Below are 18,749 nucleotides of genomic sequence, written 5' to 3'. Positions count from 1 at the left end.
TTGTTTGTCCTTTTTTTTTTTTTTTATGGTTTCTTTTGCTGTGCAAAAGCTTGTGAGTTTGATTAGGTCCCAATAAATGGGATTATTTTCTTAATTTCTTTCTGTTAGCTCAGTACTGTATAGGAACAAATACTAATTAATATTAACAAATGCTAATTAACATTAGCAAACATTAATACTGAAATACTGATTTTGTATCTTTCAACTTTACCGAGTTTATTAATTAGTTCTAAAAGATTTTTAGCGATATTTTTAGACTTTCCTATATGTAATATCACATTATTTGAAAATAGTAACATTTTTGCTTCTTCCTGTTTGAATGCCTTTTATTTCTTTTTCTCGTCTAATTGCTGTGATTAAGACTTCCAATACTACTTGAATAAATGTGGCAAGAGTGGGCATTTTTATCTTATTCCTGATCTTAGAGGAAAAGCTTTCAACTTTCTCTGTTGAGTCTGCTGTTAGCTGTGGGTTTGTTATCTGTGGCCTTTTTTATGTTGCAGTATGTTCCCACTGTACTCACTTTATTGAGAGCTTTTTCTTTTTTTACTCATACGTGGATATTGGGTTTTGTTTAATGCTTTTTTGTGTTTGTTGAGATGCTTATGATTTTTATCTTTTGTTAATGTGTTGTATCACATTAATTGATTTGTGGACATTGAACCATCCTTGCATCCTTGGGGATAAATCCCGCTTGATCATGGTTTATGATCCTTTTAATATATTGTTCAGTTTGGTTTACTATGGTTTGAGGATTTATTCATCTGTATTAGTGGCCTGTAATTTTCTTTTTTAATAGTGTCTTTGTCTGGTCTTGGTATCAAGGTAATAGTGACCTTATGGAATGAATTTGGGAGTGATCCTTTTTTTTTTTTTTATAATGACTTTTATTTTTTCCAATATAGCTGGTTTACAGTGTTCTGTCAATTTTCTACTGTACAGCAAGGTGACCCAGTTATACATACATGTATACATTCTTTTTTCTCACATTATCATGCTCCATCATAAATGACTAGATATAGTTCCCAGTGCTATACAGCAGGATCTCATTGCTTACACATCCCAAAGGCAATAGTTTGCATCTATTAACCCCAGACTCCCAGTCTATCCCACTCCCTCCCCCTTGGCAACCACAAGTCTGTTCTCCAAGTCCATCAATTTCTTGTCTGTGGAAAGGTTCATTTTTGCTATATGTTAGATTCCAGATATAAGTGATATCATATGATATTTGTCTTTATCTTTCTGACTTACTTCACTTAGTATGAGAGTCTCTAGTTCCATCCTTGTTGCTGTAAACGGCATTGTTTTGTTCTTTTTTATGGCTGAGTAGTATTCTATTTTGTATATATACCACATCTTCTTAATCCAGTCATCTATCAGTGGACATTTAGGTTGTTTCCATGTCTTGGCTATTGTGAATAGTTCTGCAATGAACATGCAGGTGCATGTGTCTTTTTCAAGGAAAGTTTTGTCTGGATATATGCCCAAGAGTGGGATTGCTGGGTCATATGGTAGTTCTAAATTTAGTTTTCTGAGGTACCTCCATACTGTTTCCATAGTGGTTGTATCAATTTACATTGCCACCAACAGTGTAGGAAGGTTACCTTTTCTTCACACCCTCTCCAGCATTTGTTATTTGTGGATTGGGAGTGATCCTTATTCAGTATTTTTGGAATAGTTTGAAGAGGATAGGCATTAACTCTTCTTTAAATGTTTGGTAAATTCATCTGGAGTTTTTTTTTTTTTTTTATGTGTGTGTGTCTTGGTTGCTTTGTTCTTTTTACAAATTATAGATATGTATAGCTGAGAACTCGGGATTTCTAGCCAATAACCACAGAGTTAACACCATCTTACAAATTAAAAAAAGAAAATGCCAGAGACATCTTTAAATGTCTTTTCACACCAACAGCAAAGTGCACAGGGTGAGGAGACACTTTTTTTTTTTTTTTTTTAAATGTTTGGAAATACGTACAATTTTGATACAGGTTCTGGGTGCTCCAAACACCCATGGATATTTCATGTAAACCACTGACAATTTCTAGAGACTGTGATATGATCATGATCCAATTGGGTATTTAAATCTAACGAGGGCAAGAGACACAGCTCAGGTAAGATGTGTGTCCACCATGGCACTCCCTACTCTAAGGTATTCACAGGGAGACAGAGCAAACAGTTTTTTTATTCATCCTCCTCCTCCTCCTCATCCTCTTCGTTGTCTTCATCGTCCTGTTCCATATTTTTTTCTGGGCAACTTTGGCAGGCCCCTTGATGCCTTGAACTTCTGTTTAGACTTATAGTCTGCCACATCCTTCTCATACTTCTCCTTCAGCTTCACCACTTTGTTGATGTGCAGCTGCTTCTTGCTCTCACTTAAGTTATTCCACATCTCACCCAGCTTCTTGGCCATGTCTCTGATGGAGATGCCAGGATTGGTATGTTTAATCTTGGGGAGGAATTTTGAGCAGAACAGGAAAAATCCAGATGATAGCCTCTTGGGGGCATAAGGGTTCTTCTTCCTGTCTCCCTTGGCTGGTCCATAATCCTTCTTTTCCCAATCATAGTGCACCTTATCTGCCTTCACCATTTCATCAAATTTAGACTGCTCCTTCCCAAACATGGTCTTCCACCTCTCAGAGCACTTCTTGGAAAATTCAGCAAAGTTGACAGGGATCTCAGGGTTTTTCTTCTTATGTTCCTCCCTGCATGTCTGCACAAAGAAGGCATAAGCTGAAATCTTGCCTTTTGGTTTCTTGGGATCATCTTAGCTATCTTGACTGTATTGTTTGCTAGTCTGGGCAGCACAGGCATGATGCGCAGCTCAGCTGGTATTTTTTTTTATTATTAAAAAAAGTATTAAAATATAGTTGATTTACAGTGTTCCTTCAATTTCTACTATACAGCAAAGTGATGCAGTCATACATATATGTACATTCTTCCCTCTTTTTTTTTTTTTTTTTTCTGGAAACGAGGCGCTTATTTCCACCCCTTCGTCTTCCATTTCTTTCTTTCTTTCTTTCTTTTTTTTATTTTGCTATTTCTTGGGCAGCTCCCGCGGCATATGGAGGTTCCCAGGCTAGGGGTCAAATTGGAGCTGTAGCCGCCAGCCTACGCCAGAGCCACAGCAACTCGGGATCCGAGCCGCTTCTGCGACCTACACCACAGCTCACGGCAACGCCAGATCGTTAACCCACTGAGCAAGGGCAGGGACGGAACCTGCAACCTCATGGTTCTTAGTCGGATTTGTTAACCACTGCGCCACAACGGGAACTCCCTTCCCTCTTTTTTTAAAAAATACATAGTTCCCTGTGCTCTACAGTAGGACCCCATTGCTTATCCATCCCACATGTAACAGTATGCATCTATCAACCCCAAACTCCCAGTCCATCCCACTCCCTTCCCCGTGGCAGCCACAAGTCTGCTCTCCATGTCTATGATCTGTCTCTCATTTGTAGATAGGTAATTTGTCCGTATTTGCTATTTCTTTATAATTTAGTCTTGGAAGATTGTACATTTCTATGAATTTAACCATGTCTTATAGGTTCTGCGTTTTATTGGTTTATGATTGTTCATAGTAATCTATGATCCTTTGTATTTCTGTGGTCTTGGTTGTAACTTCTTTTATTCCTGATTTTATTTATTTGGGTCCTCTCTTTTTTTTCTTGTTGAGTCTGGCTAAAAGTTTATCATCTTATGTTTTCAAAGAACCAGCTTTTAGTTACATTGATTTTCTTTCTATTGCTTTTTTTTTTCAGTCTCTATTTCATTTGCTTTTGGATCTGTTGAGTGGGAGTTTAATCCAGGTGGTAGGCATTTAATTATTTAACTTGGAGCTTAGAAGGTTGAGGTTATAGATACAAACTAGGAGTCATTGGGAAGTATAGGTGATATTTATTGAAACCATGGAATTGAATGAAATTGCCCAAGGAGAGACAATACAGTAAGAGGACCTGTGGCAGAACCCCAGGGAACATTAACATTTAAGGGTAGATAGATAAAGAGGAGCCTAGGAAAAGGCAGAAGAAGTGGTCAGAGTTAAAAGCAGAACTAAACCGGCATCTAGAAAGTTGAAATGTAAGTAGGGATGATATCCACTGTCATACTCTGCAAAGGGTCAAGTAACCAGAAGATAAATGAAGCCATTGAATCTGACAGGCTATATAACAGACTGAGGGCATCATTGTCATAAAAACTTGGATCTGAATTCTGGCTCCATCTCTTACTTTACTGTGAGAATTTTGGCACGTTACTTGGCTTCTGAGCTTTGGTTTCTTCTTTTGGAAACTGAGAATAGGAGTTATCTCAAAAAGTTGGTCTGAATATTAGGTGAAATTAGTAACCTCATTTAAAATGTGTAGAGCAGTTCCTAGAAGATAGTAGGGATTTCATAAAGAATAGCTATAATAATTATAATAGTAATGGTGATGTTATAATTTGGTAACCAGAGCAATAGCACTTTCAGTGGTGGGTGATACTCTGGTAGCTAAGGAGGACCAGAAATCAGATTGTGTTGGGCTGAGGAGTAAAATGTTAGGGAATTTTTTCTTTCTTTCTTTTTGTTCCTAAAAAACTTTGCCTTAGGGAAGAAAGGGGTTATGGCATCACTTTTGTTAATAAAAAGTCGCTGACCTATTGAGAAAATGATTTCGGTAGAGAAGTCAGGCAGAAGTAGAATTTTTTTAAAAAATTCTTTTTGGGGCTGTACCTGTGGCATTTGGAAGTTCCCAGGCTAGGAGTCAAATCAGAGCTGCAGCTCTTGGCCTATACCACAAGCACAGCAACACGGGATCTGAGCCACATCTGTGAACTACACTGCAGCTTGCTGCAACTCCAGATCCTTAACCCACTGAGTGAGTCCAGGGATTGAATCCGCATCCTCATGGATACTGGTCAGGTTCTTAACTTGCTGAGCCGCAACGGGAACTCCTTGAAGGTGCTTGGTATGAGTAGGATGTGAAGAAGATGATATAGTGAATGTAGACTTCAGAAAATTTTCAAAGTGAAAGGAAGAGATAGCAGATATATGATCTTTATTATTTTGATTATTTAAGGGAATCAGTTAAATATAAACAATAGAGACCTGAATTTATATGAATTCAAAAATGGAAACTCTCCCGAAGGTATATCTCTATGTTCTATCTAACCACATCTCATAATCACGTAAAGAACTAAATTCACCTTAAATTTGAGAGTGTCCACATCTGCATATGTGAGTTATTCATAGGCTTAAAGATTTTTTTCCATGAATTACTAAAATCCTAGTTATTGAAATTTTTTCTTATGAGGCTTAGAGTTCAGAATGCCTTTACCTAGTGTTAGGGGAACTATGAGAATTGTCTTTGTAATTCTGCCAACACTAAAGAAATTTGAAACCCAAATTCGATGAAAGACTTTGCAGCTCACAAGAGGAACTGGTGGTATCAGCTAGGATGAAAATTCAGGCCTCCTAACTGCTGTATGGTGGTCTTCCTGCTACAGCTTAATACCAAAACAAAGACAAAACCAGTATATAAATAAGCAGTATTTAAAAATCTGATAAGAGATAATTATTGGTATTACAGAACATTCATCTTGAGTTAATAGCAAGCTAGAGTAATAGATTTAAGTTTTTACATAAATTGTGAATATGCATTTTTAAACAAGTTCACAAATAACTTCAGGAAAACATTTAATTTGTAATTTAATATCTATTTTATTTTAATAATTACTTTAGAAATTCTAGATTGCTTAGTGTTAAATTTACTGTAATCTCTGGACCCTTTAGATATATACTACTTCTTAGTTGATGGTTATTAAGTATTTTTCTTGTGCTCTCGCTAAATTCTTTGTGTTGATTATCTCATTTATTCTTTACAACAACCATAAGAAGTAAATGTTCTCATTATGAGGGAGCTGAACTGAGAGACAGTCGGTGTCCACTTGGAAAAGGCTTCATGCACATCTGAGAGACAGGGTGAAACTAAAATTTAAATCAGGACAGTTTGATTACAGAGTCTGTGCTTTCAACAACTATCCTATTTTATCATTATTTTCAATTTTATTTTCTTCCTTTTATTATGAAATAGTAGCTTTTATTCCATTTTGATTCTCTTTGCTTCATTTTGAATTTAAAACTATAGACGTGTCCTCATTCTTGGTGAGTGTGATTTTTATTGAATCATTGATCAATCATTGATAAGGATGTTAAACATCCTCTCGTCAGAAATTGTTTTTATGGAGCATTCCTTATATTTTACCAGACTGATGTGGGTTGCTTGGTAAATCTTGTTGGAAGATCATATTTTGTGTTTAAATGTAGGAAATTTTCAGTATAACCGATATGACTACTTTATTGAGTACTAGAAACTTTTTAAGAGAATTATAACACAAAGCATTTGTAAATGGCATGTAGCTAAAAGTAGGTCTTAGATATTTTTTTTTGTCTTTTTAGGTTTGCACACGTGGCAGATGGAAGTTCCCAGGCTAGGGATCTAATAACAGCTGGAACTGCAGGCCTACATTCACAGACACAGTGACTTGGGATCCAAGCCATGTCTGTGACCTACACCACAGCTCATGGCAATGCTGGATCCTTAACCCACTGAGTGAGGCTGGAGATCAAATCCGTAGATTGAATCGGTGTCCTTATGGTTACCAGTTGGGTTTGTTATTGCTGAGCCACCTCAGGAACTCCCATAAACCTTACATATATTTTTTTTTCCTTTTTTTTTGTTTTTAGGGCTGCACCCATGGCATATGGAAGTTCCCAGGCTAGGGGATGAATCAGAGCTACAGCTGCTGGCCTACACCATAGCCATAGCAATGCCGAATCCGAGCTGCATCTGCAACCTACACCATAGCTTGTGACAACACTGGATCCCCAACCCACTGAACAAGACCAGGGATCAAACCTGCGTCCTCGTGGACACCAGTCGGGTTTGTCATTGCTGAGCCATGACGGGAACTTCTTAGATATTTTAAATTGAGACTACCAGAACATTTCATAACACTTTACCAGATACGGATTTGGTATTGTATTATTGCTAGCTATTTTCAACCATTGTTATTGTAAACTCTTTGTTACCTGCATTTCCTATATAACATTGAAACTGTGTTTTTTTCCTTTCCTGACTTTTCTGTATCATTGTCCCCTTTTATCTACCTAATTTTAGATTTAGAAATTATTAACCCCAAATATCTTTTATGGCATGCTAGACATGGTGTCTTTTGTTAAATAATTAGTTATAGACCGTTCCTATCAGCATGTAAGTGATGTTAAAAAAAGAGTGCTTTTATTCCTTTTCACAAGGGTAAGAGTACACTAAGAGGAAGCAGTCTCAAGTCTTTGTTCAAGAAGTGAAAGGATATTAGTGACTTTTTTTTGTTGTTGTTGTTTTTTGTCTTTTTTTTTGTCTTTTTTGTTGTTGTTGTTGTTGTTGTTGTCATTGCTATTTCTTGGGCCACTCCCGCGGCACATGGAGGTTCCCAGGCTAGGGGTTGAATCGGAGCTGTAGCCACCGGCCTACGCCAGAGCCACAGCAACACGGGATCCGAGCCGCGTCTGTGACCTACACCACAGCTCACGGCAACGCTGGATCGTTAACCCACTGAGCAAGGGCAGGGACGGAACCCGCAACCTCATGGTTCCTAGTCGGGTTCGTTAACCACTGCGCCACGACGGGAACTCCAGTGACTTTTAACATAGTCTAATGTTAAGCTTTTGTTTATCTGGAAGAAAAATGTCATTTTTTGAGTTATATTTCACCTGAAAATCTGCTAAAGAAATGATTTACAATATTTGATGCCTTTTAAAAAAATTGATTTAAATGACCAAATATTCTTATGATTTCCTTGATCTCAGTACCTTTTGCAGCATTTAAAGGCTTTCCTAATGTATAACCATCTTTTAACATGTTCTTTGTGCATTAAAGATAATTAAGTGACAAGCTAATTTGCAGGAGATATTAGGATACAATTAGTGTAGGTAAAATCTGACGTTTTCTATGAACTGTAAATAGCCAAATATAGGGGCAGTTCCATTTATATACTGATGACATGCTTTTAATTTATTATTGCAGTGGCTGGGTTGGTGACTAAATTAAGAAGCAGTGGAGGAGTTCCTGTTGTGGTGCAGTGGAAACGAATCCGATTAGGAACCATGAGGTTTTGGGTTCGATCCCTGGCCTTGCTCAGTGGGTTAAGGATCTGGCATTGCCGTGAGCTGTGATGTAGGTCGCAGACGTGGCTCAGATCTGGCATTGCTATGGCTGTGGTGTAGGCCAGCAACAACAGCTCCTATTGGACCCCTAGCCTGGGAACCTCCATATGCCACAGGTGTGGCCCTAAAAAGACAAAAAAAAAAAAAAAAAAAGAAGCAGCAATGGAAAATTAATTGGTCCAAATAATGGTGATTTGAAAATACTTAGTTGTATGAAAACACTGTCATCTGAAATATATATTCAATAAATACGAGCTATCAATTTACAGACACTATCTTATTTAATTGTCATAACAATTCTGAGTTAGGATATTATTATCCTAATTTTATAGATAAGGAGACAGAGGCTTAGCAAAGTTAACCCATCTGAGGTCATGTAGCTATAGCCAGGATTCTAACCAGACTTCTTTGACTGACTACAGGGCCCAGTTTCTTAACTAGTAAACTGAAATCTGATGTTCAAGCTGTACTCTTGACTGCAATGAACTTTTCATGAAAATCTTTAACTGTAAAATAGAGTCTAAATCTAAAGTATTTTGCTTCTGGAAGTATGCATTTTTTACCAATTGTGTCAGTTAAAATTTAACTTCTTTAGTTTTAGTGTATACTTTCAGTATTTGTAATAATTTAAGGTGATATGTAGAATTAAAAAACTAGAAATGCTTCTTTATTTAAAATCTTACCATTGACATTCAAGTAAGTTATTGGTATAATGTGATATAATTGAATTTTATGTGATTGGAGGGGGGGGTGTCATGAAACTTTCTGTAAAGGACCAGATAGTAAATATAGTAAATGGCTTTGAGAGCCATATGGTCTCTGTTGTAACTACTCAACTCTTCTAAAGCAGCCAGAGACAATATGTAAACAAGAACATTATTGTGTTTCAATAAAACTACAAAAAGAGGTGGCAGCCTAGAGGTTACCAACCCCTGTGGCAGAAAATCTTGTCATTTTTGCAACTTAATTTATGATAATACATTGTTTATGTAGAGTGGAAGCTTTTCTTTATTAAATGTATTGGCAAAAAAAGTTTATCCCAAAAGATAGCAATAGTATAAAGGAGAATGGGAATGGTACTTAATAGTAAAGAATACTTTTTCAAGGAGTTCCCATCGTGGCTCTGTGGAAAGGAATCTGACTAGTATCCATGAGGGTGCAGATTCAATCCCTTGCCTCGCTTAGTGAGCTAAGGATCTGGTGTTTCCATGAGCTGTGGTGTAGGTCACAGACAAGGCTCAGATCTGGAGTTGCTGTGGCTGTGGTGTAGGCTGGCAGCAATTTGACCCCCAGCCTGGGAACCTCCATATGCCATGGGTGGGGCCCTAAAAAAACAAAAATACAAAAAACTTTTTCAGCATTTCTATGATTGCTTAGATTACTTCCCTCATAAGTTATTCTATAATTCCAGAATATACTTACTCCCTCATTTCTTAGCATTATCATTTTTTTTATCTTGAAAAAACAATTCTGCAGTTTTCACTGGATTTTTCACTAATTCTATTTTTCAAAATAAGTTCAAATAAAATACCCAGTTATGCATCATATAGCTTTATAATAATCCTCACCAGGTTATGATAATATCTTTCAGTTGTTACTTGAATATTTATCAGAATTAGTGAAAACTTCCAAGGCTTGTTGTGTAAATGTATATATGCAGTTGAATTGTAGGTTCAGAAATGTAATACTCTATTTATACTGTTTTCAATGTCACATTTTATAAATTTCTTATTACAAACAGTTTTGACCCTATAGATGCTTTCTAGTGCTACAAAACTTTATTAAATGCAAATTGTTTGTGTTATTAGCTTATGGTGATGTATTGGATATTGAACCTATATATATATATACACACACACACACACACACACACACATACTTTTTATTCTTATTCTCAGAGATTCGTCAGCGAACTGCAGCTCAAAGAAACCTTTCTCCAACAACAGCGGACTCTAGCCAGGGCACTCCTCCACAAGTTCCAGTATCTCCTGGACCACCAAAGGACACTTCAGCCCCTGGTGGACCTCCAGAAAGAGCTGTTACTCCAGCCCTATCGTCAAATGTGTTACCAAGACGTCTTGGATCCCCTGCTACTTCAGTGCCTGGAATGGGTAAACAGAGCACTTAATGTTATTTACAGTTTATATTGTTTTCTCTGGTTACCAATAAAACAGGCCATTTTCAGACAGTATGGAAATGGCATTTCATTTGGAAATAGCAGAGCAGTTATCTGATTAAGCAGGAGTTCCATATTCAATTAGCCATAACTCTTTACAGCTGGCACCTTGTGATACTGAAGCCTATTTCTTGAGCTCATTTAACTGTTATGGCTTCTTTGTTTAAATGGCAATAAAACTTTGTAGTATTCTGTAGTCAACAGTATAGCATATCTTTTTATATTCAGCTTTAGAATGGCTCCAGATTTATATAAAATGAGGATAGAAGAGAACACTTTTATAATATATTCATGCCTTTTGCTAAGCCCTTCGTATATATTTTTAAATATGACAGTTACTTAACCTGTTTCAGGAAGAATATTCATGTGCCGTGGTATACAGTTTTACTAATATTAATGCGGGCTTGGTAGATTTCTCTTTTTTTAAGCCCTAGAACCTTAATATTTTCCAACAGATATTTTAACCTATTGAATTAAAATCCTACCTTTATTACTATTTCGTTTCTTTGGATTCTCTTTTTTTCAGTGTGGTAGATCTCTAGGGGAAGATCCCATTTTTGGAGTATTATAGATTATATTACTTGGTAGCTTTCTTTTGGAGTGTGTTCGATTTATGGAAGTCACTACTTCAGTAGATCACATTATCTTATGTAGATTTCCATATTTTATGTAGATTCTTGACTATGATAGTTAATTATTTATCTTATTTTAGGATATTTAATTTTAATTTAGATTACTTTGATATTTCATTACAAATTACTCACATAATTTATAATGATTTTTAAGCTAGTCAGTAGTTGATATCAGGTATTCAGGACACTTATGTAATAAAATCAGTAAGCAATCTAAATGTTACTAACACAGTATTTTTTTCCCTGCTTTTTCTTTAAAAAAAACAAGGTAAGGAGTTCCCTTGTGATGTAGCAGGTTAAGGATCTCGTGTTGTCACTGCAGCTACTTGGGTTGCTGCTATGGTATGGGTTCGATCCCTGGCCCTGAAACTTCCACATGCTGTGGGTGTGGCCAAAAAAAAAAGGCAGGGTAAGATTTTAGAAAATTATTAAATTTTAAATACGTTAAGAGATAGCTACAAATGAAATGAATACAAATCATAACTTTCAATTGAAAAAATACTTTTAAACTTGATGTAATGGTTATCCTCAAGGCAGCTGTGTATTTTTGTGAAATTGAATAGATTAAATTGATGAAATGTTATTCATCTTTCAGTTGTTATCTGGTTGATTTGAGATACTCATGATTTGTTAACTTTTTAGTTGTTTAATGAAAAGAACATTTTCATGAGAATGTATGAATTATCTACATTTATATATTTAACTAGTTTTAAAGAAATGAAAGTTTAGCAACTTATATAAAGTAATAAAAACTATATTATAGCCCATGTAAGAATAGGGTTATAGCAGGAACAATGGCCTACCATTTCATGATCATGTAAATATTACATATTTTACTAAAAATTTTAATTAGTTTCTATGTAAAAGGCTCTATTTAAGGTTGTACATTGCCAAAAATATGAATATGAGTTAAATGACTTCTTGTAGAGGAGATTAATAATTCATTTTTTCATTGTGCCCTATTTGTGGAAGACAATCAATTTAATGTGTATTACCACAGGGCTCCCATATGTTTGGAAATTAATAACCAGCAGGTACTTGATAATTTGCCAAGCTGTGTAAAAATGACCAGTATTCCTACAATGATTGCTCTTGGTGTTTGTATTAATTACTGTTGTACCTAACAGCATGGATACTAAGATGTGTTATTTTAAAAGTTACTAGCATGCAAAGGTGATAGGATATTTTTATGAAATCTGTTGTTTCATGTATCCAGATTCTTTTATGGGCATTTTCATTTTATTTCTATTTATTTATTTATTTTTTGTCTTTTTGTCTTTTTAGGGCCGTACCCACGGCATATGGAGGTTCCCAGCCTATGGGTCGAATAGGAGCTGTTGCTGCTGGCCTACGCCACAGCCACAGCCACAGCAATGCCAGATCCGAGCCGCGTCTTCCACCTACACCACAGCTCATGGCAACACCGGATCCTTAACCCACTGTGCAAGGCCAGGGATCGAACCCGTAACCTCATGGTTCCTAGTTGGATTTGTTTCTGCTGTGCCATGATGAGAACTCCCCGACATTTCCATTTTATACGTTTAGAAGTAAAATACTCCAGCAAAAGTTAAGTAGGCTTAAATGCTTTCAAGGTCTATTTGATAATGAGGGATGACACTTAATGTCTGCATTCACGTTTATTTTTTGATGATAATGATTGAATGTTGTTAGTACAAATATACCAATATCTGATGAAATCTGAAAAATATACTTGATTTACTTAATTTGTAATACTGAGAACTTATTCTAGAACCAAAATGTCATCATTTGCTAGCTGTAATTCTACATCTTTTACCCTTTTTAAGACAGTAACAGCTTTCAGATTTATGATTATTTACAAAGCACATCTCTTTCTTATCTTTAAAAAATATTGCTTCCCTAAAGCTGTTTTTGAATGCTTTAAAAGTTTTTGTCACAGTCATTTTGAAAACCTTCTATCCTTGTATTGCAGGGCTTTTTCCAAGACCTCATTTTATTTCAAAGTCTCTACAAGGTCTCTACGTAAACCTCCATTGCTGCCTAGCTCACTCTTATCTAGCTTTGTTTTACAAAGGCAAACATCATATTTTATTCTCTCATTTTCTTCTCAGTGCCTTTTCTGTGTTGTCTCTCAGTTCAGAGAACCTCCTGCAAATAGTCTCTTGGAGTTTTCAGAGATTGTGGAGTTCTAATTCATAAAGTTTGAATGTGTAACACTTTAATTTTTGTCACTATTTTTATATGATATAATCATTAGGTAAATTCCATGTTATTCCTCCACTCCCCACTCTTCATTCATCTGCTCTGATGCTGCCTAACTTATTACATGAGCACAATATATGCTCTGCTTATTCAGATCTTCTCTAGTTTCTCTCAATGGTGTTTTACAGTGTTCATCATACAGGTTTTTTATCTTTTTTGGTTAAATGTACATCTAATTATGTCATATTTCTGATCCTATTGTAGGTGATATTTTACTAACTTTCCAGTTGGTCCTTGCTAATATATATATATATATATATAGAGAGAGAGAGAGAGAGAGAGAGAGAGAGAGAGAGAGAGAGAGAGTTGATTTTTGAATATTGAGCTCATGTCCTGTAATATTGCTAAACTCACTTGTTAGTTATAGCTTTTTTATAGATTCCATAGTATTTTCTACACAGGCTATCACATTATCTGTGAATAAAGAGAATTCTACTTCTTCCTTTAAAATCTGGATTCTTTTCATGTCTTTTTCTTGCCTTATTACACTAGCTAGAACCTATTTAGCAGTGTTAAATAGAGGGGCTAAGAGCAGACATCCTTGCTTTATTGCTGATCTTAGGAGGGAAGCATTTTACTTTTTCACCATTCAGGCTGATGTAAGCTATAGAGGTTTTGTTTTTGTTTTTGTTTTTTTTGGTAGCCTTTATCAGATGGAGAAGTGCCCTTCTATTCCTAGTTAGCTGAAGGCTTTTTTTTTTAAATCAGTTGTAGATGATGGATTTTTTTCAAATGCTTTTTCTGTATCTATTGAGAAGCTCATGTAGGGCTTTAGTTTTTGTTTTTTTTTTGTTTTTTTAAACATTTGTTCATGTGGTGAAATATATAATTGATATTCTAACATTGATTTTTAGATGTTAAACCACCTTACTTTCCTGAGTAAATCTCACTTGGTTGTGACATTTTATTTTTTATATATGTTGTTGGGTTCAGTTTGCTGAAATTTGGTTAGGAATATTTATATCAATTTTCCTTAGGGATATTGGTTTGCGCTTTTGTTTTTATTTTTTTCTTATAATGTTTTGTATCATTTTGGTATCAGAGTAATGCTGGCCTCAGTATGAGAAAGTATTTTCTCATCTTCAGTTTTACAGACAAGTTTGTGTAGAATTGATATTATTTCTTTCTTAAATGTTATAGATTGAATTTACTGCGCCTGGTGTTTTCTTTGTGGCAGAGGTTTCTTTTAAATAAAAATTCAATTTTTTAAAAGGAAAAACTACAGATTAATATTGCTCATGAATATAGATGCAAAAATTCTTAACAAAATTTTAGCACATTTGCATAGTTACCTATTTCTTGTTTAGTGAGTTGTAGTAGTTTGGTAGTCTTTCAAGGAATTTGTCTGTTTCATCTAACTTACAGAATTTATTGGCACAAAGTTATTCATAACATACCCTTATTATTCAGTTAATACCTTTACTATCTGGATTTATGCCATTTCTCTTATTCTTAATGTTAGTATTTTGTATCTTCCTTTTTTTCCCCTGATTAATCTGTTAGGAGGTTTATCATTTTTTACTGATCTTTTCAAAGAACCAGCTTTTCTCTATTTTTTTTTTTTTTTTGGTGTTTTCTCTTTCATTAATTCCCTCTCTGATCTTTTTAAATTTCTTTTATTCTGTTTACCTTGGATTTCATTTGCTCTTTCCTTTTAGGTTCTTAAGGTGAGAGCTGAATTTATGGATTTTAGACCTATTCTCTTTGTAGTTCTAGCGTTATAGGTGGTTAATGGTATAAAATTTCTTCTAAGTATTGCTTTAACTACATATCATAAATTTGATATGTTATTTTAAAAAATTTTCATTCACTTCCTAATTTTTTGGAGTTTTCTTTAAACTTTGGATTATTTAGATGTATATTATTTAGTCTCCAAATATTTGGGTAGGTTCCTGATGTCTTTTTGTTGCTGATTTCTAATTTAATTCTGTTGTCAGAAAACATACTTTGTATTATTGGAATATTCATAAATGTATTGAGACTTGTTTTATGTCTCAAACATCATTTGTCTTGGTATATGTTTTATGTTCACTTGGAAAGAATATATATCTATTCCTATTGGGTAGGATGGCTATAAATGTCAATTAGGTCAAGTTGGTAGTAGATGGTGTTGTGTATCATTAATGATTTTCTGTCTGTTTATTCTGTCAATTATTGAGAGAATGTTATTGAAATCTCCAACCTATAATTGTGTATTTGTTTCTTTTTGTAGTTCTATTAGTTTTTGCTTCATTTGTCTTGAAGCTCTGTAATGATACACATGTATGTTTAGGATTATTATGTCTTTGTGATAACTTGACTCCTTGTCATTATGATAGTACTCTTTTTATTCTTTGCTCCAGAATCTACTCTGATTGCTATTAATACAGGTGCTCCAGACTTCTTTTGATTAGTGTTAGTATATTTATATATTTTCCCCTGTCATTTACTTTTAACCTATTTGTGTCTTTATATTTTAAAATGGGTTTTTTGGTAAGCAGCATCTATTGGGTCTTGTTTTTTTATCTGTTATGACAATCCTTGCCTTATAGTGAGGATGTTCAGGCCACATATATTTAATGTAACAATTGCTATGTTTAGGTTTGAGTTTAAATTTTTTACTGTTTTTTTTTTCTTTTTCTGTTTGTTGCATCTATTGCCTTTCTCCTGCTTTCTTGTGTGTTGAATATCTTTTATAATTCTGTTTTGTCTTTTTTGTTGCCTTTTTATTAGCTTTATTGCTTTTTGTTATTTTCGCAGTTACTTTGGGGTTTGCGGTGTATATCTTTAATTTGTCACAGTTCATTTCAAGTGATATGATATCAGTTTATGTATAATTTAAGAATCAAACTATAATATACTTACATATGTCTCCTCCCGGCCTTTGTGCTATATTTGTCATACATTTTACTTATACATGTGTTATAAAGCCCATAAGGAATTACAGATAAGCCCTGCTTTTTGAAAGTTCACTTTCCACCACTTTGCTTTTAAGAAAGACCTATGTTAATACCTGTTTGCCCTAACTGAAATAAATTGGAAGAGGGTTTTCGCTTTTGCAAAAAGGGTGAAAAGCGAAAATAGCATTCAGCATTTGTTTTGCAGCAAGTCGTTAATAGAGGCAGCGCACATCCTGAGCAGCAAGAGTGGCACCACCAAGCTCCTTCCCTGGGAACTACACTCAGCATCTCAGCGTCAAGCCGCCATAGCTTTGAACTTTGTCTGTGGGCATCTGTGCTTTATCTCAATTTATTTTGTGCGTCCATTAGCAAGATGTGTGCTAAGGTAATTGCTTCTTCAGTTTATGCCATTTTGGCTTACAAAAGCTTTCATAGATACTTTTTGATAGCAAAGGAAACTTGTATTACTTTTTCTTTAAACCATCTATTATTTTTAAAGCAATTTAAATAATAGGTTTTATGTATTTACCCACATGGTAGCCATTTCAGGTACTCCTCTTTCTTTTGTGTAGATCCAGCTTTCTGTCTGATATAATGTTCCTTCTGCCTAAAGGACTTAACATTTCTTGTGGCACATTTCTGCTAGTGTTGAATTCTCTCAGTTTTGTATGTCATTGAAAAAAATCTTCATTTTGCCATCATTTTAAAAAGATATTTTCATTAATACACAATTCTAATTTTATAGTTTTTCTTTCAGAACTTTAAAGATACTGTTTCATTGTCTTCTGGCTTGCTTATTTTCTGATGATAAATCTGTTACTCTTGTCTGTTTCTTTCTACGTAATATATCTTTTTCTGATTGATTTTCAGATTTTTTCTTCATCGCTGGTTTTAAGCAATTTGATTATGCTGTGCCTTGGTGCAAAATTATGTTTTTTGTGCCTAGGATTTGTTGATATTCTTGGGTCTGTGGGTTTAGTTTTCATTAGATTTGGAAGATTTTTGTGCACTATTTCTTCAAATATATTTTTCTTTCCCTCTCTCTCCTCTTCTGAAATTCAGTTATATGTATACTAGGCTGCATGAGGTTGTTCCCCACAGCTCACTGATGATTTGTTCATTTAAAATCTTTTTAGTTTTTGTTTCATTTTGTATGGTTTCTATTGCTGTCTTCAAGTTTACTAATATTTTTTTTCTGTGGTGTCCAAACTGCTATTTATTTCACCTGTGGATTTTTTTAATCCAAGGCATTGTAGATTTCATCTGTAGAAGTTCACTTTGGGTCTTTAAAATTTTTTCCTTGCTCTATTTAACGTGTTAAATCTTTCCTCTGGATTCTTGAGCATATGGAATATAGTAGTAATAAATGCTTTAGTGTATTTGTCTATTAATGCTATCATTTCTGTCATTTCTAGGTCACTTTTGATTGATTTCTCATTATGGGTTGTGTTTTCCTGCTAATATGCTTGTCTAATAATGTCTTATCTAATGCCAGACATTGTAAATTTTACCGTATTGGGTACTGGATATTTTTATATTCTTAAACAAAGCTCCTCTGAATACTTACCCAATGACCTGTGGGTTATGAAAGTTTTCACCCTGGCTAGTGGGAACATGTGATATTTTGGGCTCCATGTGAGCACAAATACCTTTAGTATTTGGGGGCAGTTCTTTCTCTGTCCTTAGGTAGTTTCCTCACATGCATCCTCTGCAGATCTTTTGTGTTCTTGCTTCATGCATTTTCTCGCTCCTCGTACTATTTCCAGTGAACTCAACCTACCTTGGCCTAGCCAGAGTTCCTGCTTTATCGCCTCAACTCAGGGAGTCTAATGTATTTCACCTGGATTTAACCTGCCTGAGCTGCTACCTAGAAACTCTCTAGGCAGTAAGCTGGGGCCATTGAAGGGCTCATTTTATTTACTTTTTGTCTCTCAGGGATCTTATCTTAATCCTACACTGCCTGATATCTAGTGTCTTTAAAATGATTGCATCATATATTTTACAGAGTATTTTAGCTGTTTTAGGTGGAAAGGTTAAATCTGATCCTGGTTACTCTCTTATGGTCCAAAGTGAGAGTCCCCTGATTTATTATTACATAAGCTTTTAAGAGACTAGGCATTTAAAAAGTTAATTTATACAGAACTCAACATAGTTTTATTCCTTAATAGATTATGTTGCTGGTTCTAATATAGCACATATGTAAATATATTTTTTGTAGTGCGGTATTTTTTAATGAAAAATTGAATACAGAGATTAATAATAATATTTTTGTTTTGTTGAAAATCATTTAAAAGTTCTGACGAGCAGAGGTAGTTCTTGGTAGCTGAATTAAAAGTTTAAATGTGTTTTATACATATGAAATTTATATTTATTTATTTACTAGGTCTTCATCCTCCTGGTCCACCTTTAGCAAGACCCATTCTGCCCCGAGAACGAGGTGCTCTGGATAGAATTGTTGAATATTTAGTTGGTGATGGTCCACAGAACAGGTGATGTTTATTTACTAGATAAATGAAAATGAAGAAAAGTTTATTAGGGTGTGTGTGTGAGTGCACGCACGTGCGTGCATGCATGCATACACTAAATGCTCTAAAATTTTGTAGCTCTTATTTCCTGATTTTAGACCA

At 34.9% G+C, this 18,749-nt stretch overlaps 1 protein-coding gene and 1 pseudogene across 3 annotated transcripts in view; one reads left to right on the top strand and one right to left on the bottom strand.

Moving 5' to 3' along the window:
• LNPK (lunapark, ER junction formation factor) overlaps positions 1 to 18,749 on the top strand; it is an 82,908-nt gene that overhangs the window by 51,702 nt on the left and 12,457 nt on the right. For all 3 annotated transcript variants that reach the window (XM_047772928.1, XM_047772929.1, XM_047772931.1), the window contains exons 9-10: positions 10,093 to 10,305; positions 18,506 to 18,611. In XM_047772928.1, coding sequence (XP_047628884.1) covers positions 10,093 to 10,305; positions 18,506 to 18,611 — 319 coding nt within the window. The remainder of the gene's footprint in view (positions 1 to 10,092; positions 10,306 to 18,505; positions 18,612 to 18,749) is intronic.
• On the bottom strand, positions 2,179 to 7,889 carry LOC125122338 (high mobility group protein B3-like; annotated as a pseudogene).

The sequence above is a fragment of the Phacochoerus africanus genome, chromosome 3 (genome assembly GCF_016906955.1).
Source record: "Phacochoerus africanus isolate WHEZ1 chromosome 3, ROS_Pafr_v1, whole genome shotgun sequence".
Classification (NCBI taxonomy): domain Eukaryota; kingdom Metazoa; phylum Chordata; class Mammalia; order Artiodactyla; family Suidae; genus Phacochoerus; species Phacochoerus africanus.
This window is presented reverse-complemented; position numbering and strand designations above follow the sequence as displayed.